General features: G+C 48.4%; 5 protein-coding genes across 5 annotated transcripts; 2 read left to right on the top strand and 3 right to left on the bottom strand.

Moving 5' to 3' along the window:
- Positions 1-825: 825 nt before the first annotated feature.
- On the bottom strand, positions 826-4,831 carry N7517_006499 (uncharacterized protein; the record flags this gene model as incomplete). The annotated part of the gene is made up of 6 exons (XM_056724229.1): positions 826-1,386; positions 1,453-1,767; positions 1,816-3,114; positions 3,179-4,456; positions 4,512-4,602; positions 4,656-4,831. 6 exons carry the CDS (start codon positions 4,829-4,831, stop codon positions 826-828), a joined length of 3,720 nt encoding a protein of 1,239 aa, XP_056580479.1.
- Positions 4,832-5,107: 276 nt separating this feature from the next.
- Positions 5,108-6,202, bottom strand: N7517_006498 (uncharacterized protein; the record flags this gene model as incomplete). Its single annotated transcript, XM_056724228.1, has 1 exon — positions 5,108-6,202. One exon carries the CDS (start codon positions 6,200-6,202, stop codon positions 5,108-5,110), a length of 1,095 nt encoding a protein of 364 aa, XP_056580478.1.
- A 1,181-nt stretch (positions 6,203-7,383) lies between these two features.
- N7517_006497 (AM-toxin synthetase) lies at positions 7,384-7,944 on the bottom strand (the record flags this gene model as incomplete). Its single annotated transcript, XM_056724227.1, has 4 exons — positions 7,384-7,583; positions 7,610-7,705; positions 7,834-7,890; positions 7,920-7,944. 4 exons carry the CDS (start codon positions 7,942-7,944, stop codon positions 7,384-7,386), a joined length of 378 nt encoding a protein of 125 aa, XP_056580477.1.
- A 996-nt stretch (positions 7,945-8,940) lies between these two features.
- N7517_006496 (Proton-dependent oligopeptide transporter family) lies at positions 8,941-11,070 on the top strand (the record flags this gene model as incomplete). Its single annotated transcript, XM_056724226.1, has 7 exons — positions 8,941-9,307; positions 9,363-9,540; positions 9,611-9,759; positions 9,824-9,932; positions 9,984-10,123; positions 10,181-10,367; positions 10,416-11,070. 7 exons carry the CDS (start codon positions 8,941-8,943, stop codon positions 11,068-11,070), a joined length of 1,785 nt encoding a protein of 594 aa, XP_056580476.1.
- A 2,253-nt stretch (positions 11,071-13,323) lies between these two features.
- On the top strand, positions 13,324-14,837 carry N7517_006495 (uncharacterized protein; the record flags this gene model as incomplete). Its single annotated transcript, XM_056724225.1, has 7 exons — positions 13,324-13,360; positions 13,502-13,525; positions 13,586-13,702; positions 13,755-13,786; positions 13,847-13,964; positions 14,022-14,218; positions 14,277-14,837. The coding sequence occupies 7 exons, from the start codon at positions 13,324-13,326 to the stop codon at positions 14,835-14,837; spliced, it is 1,086 nt and encodes a 361-aa protein (XP_056580475.1).
- Positions 14,838-15,807: the final 970 nt, after the last annotated feature.

Here is a 15,807-nt window from a genome sequence, read left to right as displayed (position 1 = left end):
TTCATACTCTAGTGATGATTAATAGTCTTTGATCGGTCTCATTTACAGCTCCCGATCCTGCTTTGGATCTAATTGACCCAGATATGGAATGTCTCTTTCTATCGAGAACGGGAAGCTCTAAGTATGTCCAACTAGGCATACCGCTACATATGTATACACCAATAATCATGTCAGGCACCCTCTGATGCCATGTACTTATCTGTTTTTCTGGGTTTTTCTATATATATTTCTACACAATGTATGACCAAAGAAACCAACCATATGACCGTTAATATCGAACAAATTTCCCAATGAGAAGAAGCCAAAAAGATGTAGGTTCCAATTTAGAAACTATACAAGCCCAAAAGATGGAATTAACTAAGACTAAAAAAATAAAGACTAAAAAAAGATGTGCATCATCCGTGAATCGAACACGGGCCTCGTCGATGGCAACGACGAATTCTACCACTAGACCAATGATGCTAGTTCATGTAAGATGTTACACCAATGTGCCATATAACACTAAACTAATTCTAGCCCTAATTCTGAAAGCCCTATCCCTTGTGAACTCTAGAAACATAACGCCATAGAACATCCAATGTAGGCTAAAATAACAATTCATTAACCCAATGCACCGATGGATGCAACTATGCAGCTGTTGTTTAAGACCACAAACAAAAGTGACCACAAGAATCATACAAAATAACGCCATGAGGTAGATTATACACCCATAACACCGACATAACCATGCCCACCAAATCCATACCCCAAAAGAAAAGGCCACCGCTATTCAATGCACAGACCAATTTACAATCCAAGAAAGAAAAAAATTCATCCTCCCGAGCACTAGGTGTTGAAGCTCCAACCACCATTGAGACGCAACCGCTGTCGCTCGGCAACATCCTTCCGAATCTCCTCTTGGGTAAGTCCATCGGGTCCAGACCAGTTCGCACTACTGGTGCGGTCACGGTATTTCTTGATTTTCTTGTCCGCCTTGAAGGTGTCTTCAAGGGAGAATGGTGCGATTGGTCCGAAGATCGAGTCAACTTCCATGCCATCCTGTTTGCGTAGAAGACCCTCTAGCTCCTTCGCCTGTGCCCAAGGGGGAACAGGGAACATCTCGGAGTCGGAGTCGTCGTCATCTTCACTATCAGTGTTGATTTCCGGCAAGTGAATATTCTCACCATTGGGGTACTTGGGAGATGGTTTGGCTGGTGGGCGCTGGGCGGAGCTGGGAGCAGCCTTGTGTGCGCTGGGTGGAGGCGCTTGGTTTGGTTCGGCAAACGGTATCTTGCCGTTCGTGTACGTGATTATCGGGTGAGCGGGTCGCTGAGGTTGAGCATTTCTGTAGCTGGAAGAGGCAGACTGTGGTGCCATGGAAGACTGTCCACGGCCAAGGGTAGAAGGCTTTATACATTCCCGAAGTCAATGATTTGTTCGTCAGGATATTACGTGGGATCCAGTGTTACTAACCTTTCTAATGTTCGATTGACGAATAGGCTGCGCCATTGTGCGCACAGGTGGCATGGGGTTGTGCTCATCCTCTGTCTTTCGCCGCTTGAACTCGCCACTTGATTGCACATTACTGGGGTTAGCCGGCGCGGGTCGGTGGCTGGTTTCCTCGTTGCCTCTCTTTGGCGGTTTGGCAGGGTTTGGTGCGGGTGGGTTGATGCTGCGGCCACCAAATGGCTGAATTGAGCTACCCAAGCGGGAAGCAGGGCGGGAAGCACCCAAGTCACTTCGCTGAGAAGACTGAGAATACGTCTGCTCGTGCTGTAGAATTGGTCCCTGGAAACTGTTAGCGGTATGAAACCTCCCCGATTCGAACGCGCTTACCTCGTTGACTATCTGCTGGCTGCCTTGCCTCCCATGTTTCCGAGCATTCTCTGCTTGTCGCTTCTTGATCGCCTCCATACGGGCTGCTTTGTTTGGATCTTCCTGAGCCGATCGTTCGCGGCGCTCCCGTTCGGCCTGACGTTCTCTTTCAGCCTGTCTCTCCCGTTCAGTTTCGGCTCGACTCCTCATCTCCTGACGACGGGCCTCTTCCTGCTGTTGCTGTTGGACAGCACGTTTGCGTTCTAGATCACGCTTTTGTTCTTCCTTCCGACGTGCCTCGCGTTCTTGCTCCTTCTTGCGGTCGCTGGCAACCTGAGCCTTACGCTGGGCTTGCGTTAGACTGGAAACAGAGCTCTTAAAGCTGCTTGCGGAAGATGATGTATGTAAGGATGTATTGCTACCCTTCTTTTTCAGAGTTGGTTTCGTGGTAGGGGCAGGGGCAGAGGCGGTCACGGACACACTCGACTCCCGTGCACTCGAAGACGATGGGACAGGGATTTGTTGACGGGACATGGTACTTCCAACACGAATTGACATGGGTTGCGGCGTTGGGCGTTTCATGGGCTCGCGAGTGGGCTTGAGAGGACGGCGATCATTTTGCTTCGGTTGAGGGATGGCAAATCTTGAGCTAGACTCCTGAGCTGATTCAGGTTCGCGCGATTGTTGGCGCTGTGACTGGGAGGTCTTGTTCACTGCTGAGCCGGCCCTCTCTTCTGGCTCGACTGACGAATTGTCCTGAGCGGCTTTGAGCTGGAGAGCCCTTTGTTTTTCTTGTTCCCGAGCTCTCTCGACGCGCGCTTCTTCTTCTTCGTCCTCCCGCTCCTGCTCTTTCCGTTCGTGCTGGCGCCGTTTCTCTTCTTTCTCGGTTGAGCTTCGTGTCCGGCGGCCTTCCGGACGCTGAGGACTGGTGATAGGGACCGGCTGCGATAGATGTTTGGCATTTTTAGTGGATGTGTCAGCGATTGGCTGAATGCGGGCCTGCTCAGGCGATGAGTTCTCAATCCGTGGTGTGTTGCCAGTGCTTGAGAATAAGCCCTTGGCAGATTTCATAATCGAGTGCAGTTTCAGCTTCGAAGCACTGATGTGACCGTCGAAGCGCCTTGGCGAGCCTGTTGGAGTAGTAGACGCATCAGCAGCAATGTGAGTCAAAGACGCGCTTTGCTGGTGACCGTGGGGTCGGGGTGAAGAGAACATCGAGGTAGATGATTTGGGGCGTTCAGGCTCTGTTTTCAACGTATCCTTTTTGTTGACTGCTCGCGCCTTTTCGAATTCAGCAAGCTTCTCCATGACATCTGTGGTCTTGCTCTTGTAAAGCTCTGGTTTTTGGGGGAGAGCTCAGAGGCTTGATCCAGTCTTCGTCTACCGAAATAGGCTCTGGAGCCTCATGCACCCCTTCGTTCGAAGCTTCGGACTTGGGTTCGGCCTTGGAAGCTGCGAGATCTGGGTAGGGAACCTGACCAGCTGGTAGCCCAGAAGCAGATGGGATTGACTTTCTAGGTCGGGATGGCTGGAGTTTGCCTAGCATGCTGATTCTATCATGCAAGGACTGAGTAGATTTTTTGCTGTGCATTCTCGTAGCCTGCTCAGGATCCGCTTCTTCACTTGGTTCTTTCTCGTTGTCAATTTCCAGCGCCCTGAAACCTGCATTATCCTCTGCCGCAGTTTGCGGAATCTTATGGCCACCAGTTTGTCTGCCAAAGTAACTGGGACGCCCGGCAGTACTCATTTTCGCCAGGTCAATATGGCTTGTTCGGGTCTTCAAAGGTTCCCGCGCAGGGAGGGTGGCAAAGCTCAGGCTGCTTTTCCGAGCGAATGGTCGATCTGGAGTAGATCCATCCGAAGGAGAGCCGATATCATCAAGATTGTCGAGGACTGTGTCGTCTTTCATAGCATCTTCGGTGGCATCTTCCATATCCTCGTCCTCCGGATGAGGCTCTTGCGTCTCGATAGATGGAGCTGCCTGGGATACAGGGGCCACGGGGACCACTGCGGCCTTTTCTGAGGTTGGCTCAGGTTTCGAGACAACTGGATCACTCTCCTTTGGTTCAGGGTCCTCACTATGTTGCGTTTCCGAGGTTTTGACATTTGACTTCGATTTTGTTTTCTTAGTCGGAGTCGACATGATTTCAGTCTCACATTCTTGGGGAACTGGTGCGGCCGGAAGCGCTGTTCGCTCCTGGGTTGGGGTTGGGTTCTTGCTCGGCTCGACGGTCTCTCCGCGGGAGCGAACCTCTTCCCGTGCGGAGTGGAAGGATTCTTCATTCGTCTGTTGACTAACCGAAATGTCGACCTCTTGGGTATCCATATGCATGGGCTCGTCTTGTTCGAAAGGCTGGGTAGAAAGCTGGGTAGAAGGCTGAGTCGAAGCCTGTGATTCTTGTTGCACGTCAGGGAGTACCATCTCATCATCATCGGGCATGCCATGATAACCAGAGTCAGTGTTGTATGTGGGGAATGAGTTCAGATTTTGGGTGAGATCAGGGTATTCAGGTTGCGAAGCTTGCTCCGTCACAGTCTTGGTGCGGGGCACAGGCGATGCCACCATGGGGGCGGGCTTGGAAACAACACGATGAATGAATGGGCTCGGGCTTGCTTGATTTTCCAATTGTTTCTGGGCGGATGAGAAGATTTCGCTCAAGGGCTGCAGGGACATTAGACAAGGACTGTTGAAACCAATTCGATATAGAGAAACTCACCACTCGAGACTCTTCGGGAATACGCTTTCGAGCCGTTCGAGGCGTTTTGCCTCTCATCTTTCCGGGCGTCTTGAACACGTCCGCGAAGTTCCTGTGTTATTGTTAGCACTGAAGCACAGATCATAGTGTGCGGTCGCAACTCACGCCTGGCCCTTGGAGAAGATTTCGGTCATATGTTCATTTAACCAGTCCATTTCGTGTCGGACAGGGTATTCCACTTCTTCCATCTCTTGTTCCACTAGTTCGGCCATGTTTTCCTTCTCTGCTGCAATCCATGGCGCTGAGCCGACGGGCTTCTGCGCCCTTGCGCTTGCCGCCATGATCTAAACAATGCGCCGTTGGCAAAAAGCGGGAGAAATAAAAACCAGGAATTAACGTATGGAGAGTGATTGTAAATGAACAATCATGGAGATTGTGGGTTGTGGGTCACGGTGAGTCGGGGAATGGAGATGTCGAGAATCAAAACAGACCGAATCGGGTTCGATGGCAACGCGTGGGTCACGTGTTCCTTTGTTTTGTTATGGCACTCTATTCTTTTTATGATTGAAAATTATATTTCCATTGAGATATATAATAAATTATACCTGAGAAAACTTCTATTCGGAGTCCTCGTCGGAGTCCTCGTCGGAGTCATCCTCAGGGTCATCCTCAGGGTCATCCTCGGACGCATACTGGTCAGTACGAGGGCCATACCCATCAGCGATGCATCTAGCAAGCACTTGCCCCATAGGAGTTGTCATAGATAATCCGCTCCTTTCCAAATATGATTCCTTGATAGAGTCAAAACCAAGATCCGGGAGTGATGGGCGGCTCCAATTGACCCGGAGAGGGGGATTCAAACGCCGAGCATCCAAGGGCTCTTGCGAAGGCCGCCACGTCACAGTCGCAAAATAGTACCGAAGCTGACCAGGCGCCGTCTCATCACGCAGCCAACGCCGTTTCCCAAGCATGGAACTTCCCGTCCATCTGGACACCGTGGTATCAGCCTTGGCTGCGAGCATATTGGTATTGTCGGCTCGTTGGAATCGCCATTGGTCAGCCATTTCTCCTGCAATGTAGTCCACTTCGTCTTTACGTCGCTCGATGCTTTCAATATCGATACAGAACCTGGTGACGCTAGAGGGCAGCACCAGTTGTTTACCCCAGGCTCCTTCGATGTGTAACTCCTCGTTGTGTTCCCAAAACCAGGTGTCGGTGTAGCGGATAGTGATTGTGACAGACTGGGGATAAAAATGACGCATCGTGAATATTCCATCGAAGTCTGTGGTGCTCTCGAGCCTGTATAGCTGAGGAAACACTCGAATACGGCCACCCTGCACTTCTCCATGTCGATCATGAATCAGATTTAGACCTTGCTGCATCTTCTTCACTGTAATCATTCGTTCAGGAGTGCGGTCCCAAGAGGCCATCCAAAATGCATGCTCCGAACGGAGGAAGGGCATAAACCATGCCTCCATGTATAGTCTTTTGCAGGTTCGGAGCAGTTCTGTGTAGGTCCGATGGCGGGTCTCATACCCTGGTCGGGTGCAGTATCCATCTTGCTCAGGTAGCTGTGTGGTGTCTGGAGCACTTGTTAAAGTGTAGGCAAAGATCTCATAGCGAATCTCTGGAGGAATGAGCCAGAATAGGTTGCTTTGTGTCTGCTGGTTGTAATTTGTAAAACAAGCAGGAGAGAGGTTCGGCTCTGTCATTTTGAATAAGAATGTAGAATTTTTGTGAGAATAGAAATCAAAGAGGGATTCCTCTATATAAATAAGTACGATATACAGCTTACAGGTCGAATTCGGAACCCGATGAGGCTAAAGCGAGATTGCCCGCGATGCTGCCTGGGATGCTGCCTGGGATATTAGCGGGGACTGGCCAACCATATCATCAGCAATGTGAATGGATTTATGAACGATAATTAAGGCCGCATACTTCGGAGAATGCTAAAACCTGATGTCTGACATAAAAAGCCAAATCCTCTCAATATAGGACACGGTCATAAGGCGTCTCCCGTCTAAACTTGAAGCGGCAAACCATCAACCCTGGGGCCGATAATTCGAGCAGCATTTATAGAATTTCATAATTCTGAACCAGCTAAGGTGGATATATTCTTTGCTAGTCTAACGCTTCCGTATAAGACACAAAATCGCATCATCTGTTTGCGCACAGAACAATTTAGGCCCGCATGGTTGCGGCCTCTAGGGCCTTCATGATTAGTTCAACATCGAGATCCTGATAAGCTGCAATAAAATGGGCCGCCGCTATAAGACTTCCCTAGTGAGAAATGAAAGGCGTATGTATCCCTTCCATCACTCTCAGCGACGGATGTTTTCTATGCGGATTGAACCTTGCTCAATACCTGCTCATATTCCGTGTCGTCAAATGGCGCCATCTCCGATGCCTATGATATCGTATACTGACAGAAACACGATTTTAAACAGAAACTTAGACATGACCTATATGGCCGTGATTGAGTCTCCCCCAAGACGTAAAAAGGAGGTTGTAGCACTGATCTGATCGACAGGAAGCCTGGGGACTGGGCTCCAGACTCTTTGCAACAAGACTTCCATTGGAGTCCGAGGCTCCTGGGAATGGCCGTCCACAAGAAGGTCCGATTCTTGCTGGGAATTTTTCTCATCTAGATTGTCCACAAATGTCCGTATGGTGCTAGAGTCCAACTTGCCGCTCGCGTTAGTGGGTAGATCTTCCACGATAACCCACAATATCGGAATCATCCGTATAGCTAGTGTCTGTGTAGGACGATCACGAATATCGGCAAGTTGAGTAGAGACCGTAGGGCGGAGAGATGGATCAATCATGCGCATTGGCCCGGGCCCATTTTTTCCAACAAGGCATCGTCCGTGACACGGTCCAATCTTCTGGGGTACTACCGGCATGGCTTGACCTCCGGGATCTCCATCTGGCGGTGATTTGCCTCCGCAAGCTCTAGTCGCTGGCCGCGGATCTTGATCTGTGTATCCTGTCGACCGACATAGACGAAGGTGCCATCGCTATTATATCGCACCAGGGCGCCCGTCAGTACTGGCTCTGTCCTCTCAGATCCAGGCTGTTCTGGGTTGACCGGAGCTATCTATAAAAAAGGATTTATCTACTCAAAGGGCCACCAAAGACAACACCATGAGAGGTAGTCGCCAGGAACGGTGCGACAAGATATTGACCCAAAGCACTAGATCGTTTCTTTGTGAAATCTGTTAGATATTCATGAAATGATATATACACGAGCTGCAAATTTGTCAATAAAAATGGCCACCTACTCAACTTCGTCTAGATATCTTCCTTAATAGGTGGTTGTATTTAACGTCAAGGCCTCTCTCACCAGGCCTCTGAAGCGCCTCATCGGCGAGTAGGTCGGCTTCGTTGCCTTCGAACTTATCTAGGATATAGGCTATCTATCCTCTTTACGCGGCGCTTGTCGATAGCTTGGCATTATAGAATATGCTCCATAAAAAAAGAAACGTCCCCGGGAAGGCTTGAACTTCCAACCTCCCGATTAACAGTCGGACGCGCTAACCAATTGCGCCACGGAGACGTGCTTGTTTTTTGCTCGGTGGCCATAGCATACTGTATCTACGAAGCTTCATTGTGGTCCATGTCTATAAGAGTAGGCTAGTTAAGGGTGCGATATCAAGATCGGACAGTTGCTTTATCCCATATTCCTACTTGTCTTCTATATTTTCCCCTAAGCTAGTTTAAATTTGAGAAAAATCGATGTTATACCATGTTGTGTTTATATACCTTTTGTGTGTAGTTGATATATATCCGGTGCAGCCTACTAGCTTTCTTTCTTTTCAATCACTACGGACCGTGTCTTGCGGTTATTCGCAGCGCCACGATATAAAAAAAAGGCAGCTGATATATAGCATGATAGGTACGTCATGAAATGTTATGAAATGTTCGGTGGCGTGGATGAAGAGATTGATAGCAGAAGTGCTTTGCCACCTAGCTATTACGGGGTTGGATACACGTCAAACATTTGAGCTAGGTACACAAGAGTAAAGGGCCGCGTATGTGGCCTTGTGATGTCGTTTTAGGTGGTCTCAGATATTCTGTTTACAACATAGATCTCTTTTAAGATATTTTCTCCCCAGGTAGACAGCAGAAAACGGCGGAAACAAAAGCATACTTTGTGGTTAAGACTTTTGTATGTATAACCATTGAAATATGTACACTACTACATACTAGTATATATGCAATCTATAATGTAAATCCCAGCCCCGGTGCAATCAAATTTCGTTTAAAATAGTGTAGTTAAGAAGGCCCAACGGCCCCCCGACGGTCCCCGACTTCCCCGGTTTGCCCTGATTTCAGACCGTCTTTTCTCTTCCCCAAAGCCCTTCTTCCTTCTTGTCTCTACAAATTCCCCGTGAAAAATTCCTTGACCAAATCGAGCTTGCCCTTGCTAATAAACAATCTACATTCGAAAATGTCCGGCCCTATGTCTGATGTGCACGGCTCTGCGGATATCACCGCGGAGCCTAACCTAGAGTCACGGTTGGTGATAGCTCTCGAAACTCGTAATGCGAGGGATAATACTGATGCCTGTGCCTCTCGTTCTTTTTCGAAAACAGAACAAGACCCACATTCTTCTTCTGAGCTCCAAGACCATGCGGCTATCCATGCCACTCGCAGTTTATCCACCCCCTCGGACGACGATGACGGTCGTGTGGCCACCGAAGACGAAGTCCGAGATCTCCTTCATGTCGTTGACAAAATTCCCGCTCGGCTCTGGATAGCATGCCTTGCGGGTATTTTGGAACGCTTTGTCTGGTACGGAGCTACCGCTCCTCTCCGTGCGTGATACCTCCCTATTTAACTATAACCTTGTTTGACTCACCGTTTCCACAGAGAATTACCTGCAAAATACACCCGGCGGCGAGGTGCCCGGAGCACTGGGGTTGCACCAGGCCACGGCATCGAACATCGTCAACGCACTGATCATCGGGTCGTATATCGTTCCCGTGCCTGCTGCTGTTATTGCTGATAGTTGGATGGGCCGCTACACAACCATGATATACGCTGCTATGTACTGTGACATTTTATTTCTTTATCTTGACCTGCCCATTCGACTTGTTTGATGATTAACATTATAATAGCATTGAGGCCATCGGGGCAACTGTTCTTTTTGCGACGTCCTTGCCCGTTGCCATTCGTGCGGGTGCGGCTTTGCCCGGAGTGATAACTGCCTGTATACTGCTGGCTGTTGGATCTGGGGCATTCAAAACTACTGTGGTACCGTTTATTGGTGAGTTAACTTCTTAGACCCGGATGTACGGATATGTACCGATCCAGATGCTGATATTGTTTAGCCGACCAATATGACGAGGCTGAGTTTCGAATCAAGATTCAGCAAAGGGGAGAGAAGGTTGTCACTAGCCGGGAGTTGACCATTACCTATATCTATAACGTCTTTTACTGGTGAGTGAATTGATCCCTTTCATTTGCCATCGTAGCTAACCTTGAAAACAGGGCTATTAACGTTGTAGGCTTCGTGGCCGATGCCACGCCCTTGCTGGAACGGTATGTTGGCTTTTGGCTTGCTTACTTGATCCCGTGCTGCGCCATGTGGTTAGCCCTGATCCCGATGTTATTCGGCCGCAAGTACTTTGGTGAGTGTGTCTACTATCATGGCGATAGATCAATTAACTAATATGTGGATGCAACAGTCCGGGATTTGCCAACAAGCAACATTATGCTCCAGGTATGCACTGCATTGAAATGTGGGATAACCGGTGGCTTCAAAATGAATGCCGCAAAGCCAGACGCCCAGCTTCATCAACATGGTCGCCAGGTCCCCTGGACAGACTCGTTCATTGAAGAAATCGAGAGAAGTCTTCTGACTTGCCGAGTATTGTAAGCTTATACCATTTCTAGTATACAGCCAAGCTAACAGCTATATAGGATTCTATTCCCTATTCACTGGCTCTGCTATAACCAGACATTCAACAACTTGATCTCCCAAGCTGGGCAGATGGTCACGTACGGCATCCCGAACGATATGATGAAGATAGCCGGGGCCATCTCGGGAATCATCGTCGCGCCTATCATCCAGAAGGGACTCTATCCTTACCTTACAAAGAAACGAGCCTCATTTGGACCGATTGCACGGATGACAGTCGGATTTTTCTTCTTGACTCTTTCCATGGTCTACACCACAGTGGTACAGAATCTTATCTACCAGGCTGGACCATGCTACGATACACCACTCGCATGTGCTGCCGCCAATGATCGCACTGTCCCCAACCAGATTTCGGTCTTTCTTCAAGTTCCGACGTACTTCGGTGGAGCATTAGCGGAGGTGTTTTGCCTTACCACTGGAACCGAGTATGCCTATAACAATGCGCCTAAGAGCATGAAGACGCTGGTCCAAGCAATCTGGCTCGCCATGGCTGGGATTGGAACATGTCTTGCCCTGGCATTCACCCCGCTCACCAAGGACCCACATCTCGTCACGATGTATGCTATCCTGACCGGGCTTCTAGGTGGATCAACCGTTCTGCTGTGGATTCTATTCCGACGGTTGGACAAGTCGAAGATCAAAGAGGATGTTGAGTAAGGGAACCCCTTAGCTGGAGTATAGAGCAGGATCAAATGCGTATTTGGTAGTCATTACCAAGAGGAAGGGCACTTTGAAATGGACTGTGCGAGATGTGGAAGGTGTAGAGGAATCGAGAGAGCTTTGGGGTTTTGCAATGGGAATTTGGCCTTTGAAGAGAATGAAGATCTTGGGTGCTTAAGAGATGTATCGTTGAAATTACTTGGATGTTTCCTTTCTTCATTACAGCATTTAATATCCAGGTAATTGGAATAAGATAACGCATGTACACCGTCGTTATTAATGACGTTCGTAGACTGTGCAGACATCTGCTGCTACATTGTATCCCTTGTTGATTAGGCCACCTCATTATCAATTCATCATCTCAGCGACTATGATATCTCTATAATAACACCTGAATATGCGCTTCTCGTAATTCATCATCCCCGAGAAGAGGTGATAAATACTAACACCCAAGACGGTACGTCTTTTTGAATTAATTAAGACTAAGACTACTAAGTAGAATAGCTTATAACATTGGATGGAAGCTTCATTTTCATCTCGAGCAGCACTGTCTAACATATCTCCCGACGACCCACGAACAGGAAAGAAGACCAATCGCACAACAGCTGATTAACTTCGATCGTGAATACCTTGAGTTCTTTGCCAACCCTAATCTGGAATTCGATGGTTTCTTGACTGACTATAAGAAAATAAAGTTTAACACCGGCATAGGAATTCAATATTCCCTTCCTTTGATCGTTCAATCACCAATGGTGGAGAAAGCAGGCACCTTGGCCAAGGCTCTCTCGCCCCGGATACGACTACCTGATTTGTAGGTGGTGAATCAGGCAGATGGCGTGCAATATAACCTCTATCACGGACTTGGTTCAAGGTCTTTGCTCCGTGGATTCGGGAATGGTCACTCATACGGCCAGACTTTTAAGGCATACTTTGTTGTGAAGGAAGATCAAACTAGTCCGAATTTTCATTGGAAGACATTTTTCAAAGCATTATATGATCGCTTGGACATAATAACGGACTGGTTCAATTGATCTACTAATAGTAGTTCCAAATATATGGCGCAGAAGTATAAAGAGCACCTTATAACTTCACATAAAGATATTGCGGGTAAAAGTTTAACCATTCTCGCTTCAAGCGCTGGAGACTTGATACTTCGGACCAAGGTTGCTAATAATCTTGGAAGTAATTAAGACTTCATTTACACTATATATATCTTTTTATACTATCCCTAATTACTGTTTAAGTAACTTTTATATCTAGTTGCTGTACAAAAGTTACCTAATATTTTACAATTTGTAATCCGGTGCGCCCACTTGGGCACTGACACTGGGTAGAGGAGATTCTCGGCGAGAACAAATTGTGGCCTGATATCTTTCGACTTAAGATGAGCTAGGTAGTTACCTAAAAGGCGAGTTAGTCGTCCACAGGCGTTATAAGGGGGATTACTTAGTCAATATAGGTGTCCACCTTGGGCACCTCGGGAATTTATACCCGTCTCTTTCTTCCGTTCCCCTCTCCCTATACGTGAAAATTCCGAATTAAATGCACCTTGAGAAGACCTGGTAACATTGGGAACTCTAGAATGTGATAAAGTAATGGTGTTAGCGGACTAAGTATTAAGTATAAACGACTCTATAACTAGGGCTATTCGTTTTAGGTATACTTCCGTAGCCGGCCCCGGGGTGGATACAGCTCCCGAGGTCACCATGTATATTATACAGTATAGTTATAACTATCTAGCTAGAACTACTCCGTAAGCATCCCGAGGAAAGATCAGGCATTCTACACGTGACCTGAGCATAGTCCCCTTGGGCTAAATTTACTCGAGCCTGGGCCTTCCTAGGAGGAAAGCTCTACCCGCTACAGTCCGGTGTATAACAATCACGTACAGGTAGTGTGGCCATAGGCTTGCAATATATTCTCTAGTATTTTTGAGTATTACTTGATAAATTCCAAAGATTTTTATGTCTATAATCAAGATTAATAGGGTTTAAGGGTTGATATCAGGTTAATGGCGTCATTCATACCTGGAGCTGTTCGGGCTTGGCAACGCACATGACAGCATCACAACAACCTTGGAAATCTTCCCTTATCTTTTCTTATGCTCTCCTTCTCTTTTCCCCCTTTTCCCCTCTAATTTCTTTTCTAGATTTCACGCTTCGACTCAGTTGATACGCTTCTTACGAATTTTCTAATTTCTCTTTTTAAAACCTGCCCCTGAGTGCTTCTCAAAAAAAAAATATTACCGTCATGGCTTCTGGTGACGTGACCTACCCTAACACGGGCAGTAAGGTAAGAAAATCAACAGGTCACTTCAATCCCGCAGGACGAATTTGCTAACCCCCAGCCCTCTTGCAGTATTATGCTCTTTTCTTTTCCCTAGATTCCGAGGCCATGAGAGATTGACATTGACCCCTCTTGCGTCCAGGCATCAGCGATGTTATTACCAAGGGTAAATAGGGACCCCGAAGACTGTGAAGTCACCGAACAAAGCTGACCAGTTCCTTGATAGGCCCAATTGTCGATAATGTGAAGGCCGAAGCATCCCGCACCAGCGAGGAGTTTCGCGATCTGAAAAACTCGCGTGTGACCCCCTCGACCACCACCGCCGATGGTCAACCTTTGACCCGTACGTCATGAGACTGGATTGATCGGATAGCGGGATATTAACAAGTGCTTAGACTACCACTCTTTGATGCACAGCCTTCTGAGCGTGAGTTTTTCGCCCGAGTCTTCAATTTTGGATAGCTTGCTAATCTTTGTGTGTATGTAGTGGGAACAACCCCGTGCGACCGCCGTTTCCTACGCCAGCGTGATCTGTTTCATCTTCGCCGCCCGTTATCTACCCCTCCTCCGCTGGGTCTTCAAGTTCCTGTACATGTCATTGGGAGGTAAGTTGGTCGCGTGACCCACGGTAAACAGACTGGTTGATTAACAATTGTGTGCAGCAACCGCCACCGTCGAGATTGCTGGCCAAGTTATCCTCAAGCGGGGAATCGCCAGTGGATTCCGCCCCCGCCGCTACTACACCGTCCCCAAGGAGACCGTTGAGGCTTTGCTCGAGGACTTCGAGCAGCTTGTGGACTTCTTCCTGATCGAGTTCCAGCGCATCCTGTTCGCTGAGAATATCCTCCACACCGTTGCGGTAGGTTAAAACTTGTCAACGAGGACGAACCAAATGGCAGAGACTAACGAGTTCTTAGGCTTTCACTGCTGCTTTCACCGGCTACTGGCTGATCCGCTTCGTTCCCTTCTGGGGTTTGGCCGTCATTGGCGTGACCACCACATACTTCACCCCCCTTATCTACATCAGCAACCGTGAGATCATTGATGAGCAGATCGCCAACCTCCAGGAGATCATCAACTCCCAGACCAACCAGCTCCGGGACATGGCTGGCGAGCGTACCTCGCATGCCACCGGCTTGATGAAGCAGTATGTCGGCGAGTACAGCTCTAAGGCTCAGGAATACATTGGCTCCCGCCGCTCTGCCTCCCCGGAGGCGACCAAAGTCGTGAGCCCGGTCAAGCGTGAGACTGTTGCTGAGTCGGTCAAGACCGAGCCCATTGCCGACTTCACTGCCCCTGTCACTGCTCCCGTCACTGCCCCTGTTACTGCCTCTGTTGTCGAGCCCGTCGTTAAGCACGAGGACTTCCCCGAGGCCCCCAAGGCCGCTCCCATCGCCCATGCTCTCGAGTCTGACATTGTTGCGTCCGTGGAGCCAGCAGAGCAGGCCGGTGACCGTGAGCCTCTTTTGGCCATTTAAATAAGGTCTCAATGATACTAGGTCATCTTAACCAAGAATATTATTGACCTCAAAATTGAGCGTCAATCGAATAATCGAATATTCTTTGGTGAAACGATATCATTATTTCATTGCTGGATATGCCGAATGGCACGTGAGATCGGTTTTTGAGTTACCTGTTCTTGGGGATCCCTTGGGAATGGGCTCTGATCGCCAAATCGTGTCGACGAACAATAAAAAATAAGGATCCTTGAGTGATGAGGTGTCATGTCTCTTGTTTTCCCCTTTTCGATATTTTATCCCCTTTCCAACCCACTGGACATTTTTATCCGTCTACTTCTTTTCTCCACCCCTTGTCTATGTTTTCTCGGCTTCATATTGTTTCTAATGGAATTACATTTACATAAAATTGATGATAACTTGACTTTCCATATATCCCCAGGACTTTCATGCAGTGTGCCCGTCCTCGAGCCTCCCGCAAGGACCTCGGCGACTATCTAGGCAACTGTCAAGAGATATTGTATACGTACTACTTACCAGGAAACTAGATCCAGTCCACACACTGCCACATCCCATGACTCCCATCTCAAAAGCCTCGACCAAAACCCACTTGGGTAGTTGCTCATTACATGCAAGCGGCCTTGACTCAACAGCCCTGGAGTGCAAGGCAGCCGTTGAGTTTCATCCCGGTCCACCGACCCGGCTCCCTATTCGCCGCATCGCGATTCGGGCCAGCCTGTGACGGTTTTTTCCTTTTCATTGTACTTCCCCTCTCCCTCGAAGACTTGCCTTGTTCAGTCGTGCTCGGAACTGTGTTTCTCCCCATCTCTCACGCCCCATATACCCCAGATTCGAGGGCCGTGGTACAGATTCCAGAGTGTGGTCTGATATCTGCGGGTGATGGGTATCTTGTGAAATCCCAAGCTGAGTCAAGTGGGGGTCGGGTCCGATTTGTATTTTGTGTTCAACGGGTCAAGGCCTGGACCTCTTT

The sequence above is a fragment of the Penicillium concentricum genome, assembly GCF_028827145.1.
Source record: "Penicillium concentricum strain IBT 3081 chromosome Unknown utg000002l_segment0_segment0, whole genome shotgun sequence".
NCBI classification, from domain to species: Eukaryota; Fungi; Ascomycota; class Eurotiomycetes; order Eurotiales; family Aspergillaceae; genus Penicillium; species Penicillium concentricum.
This window is presented reverse-complemented; position numbering and strand designations above follow the sequence as displayed.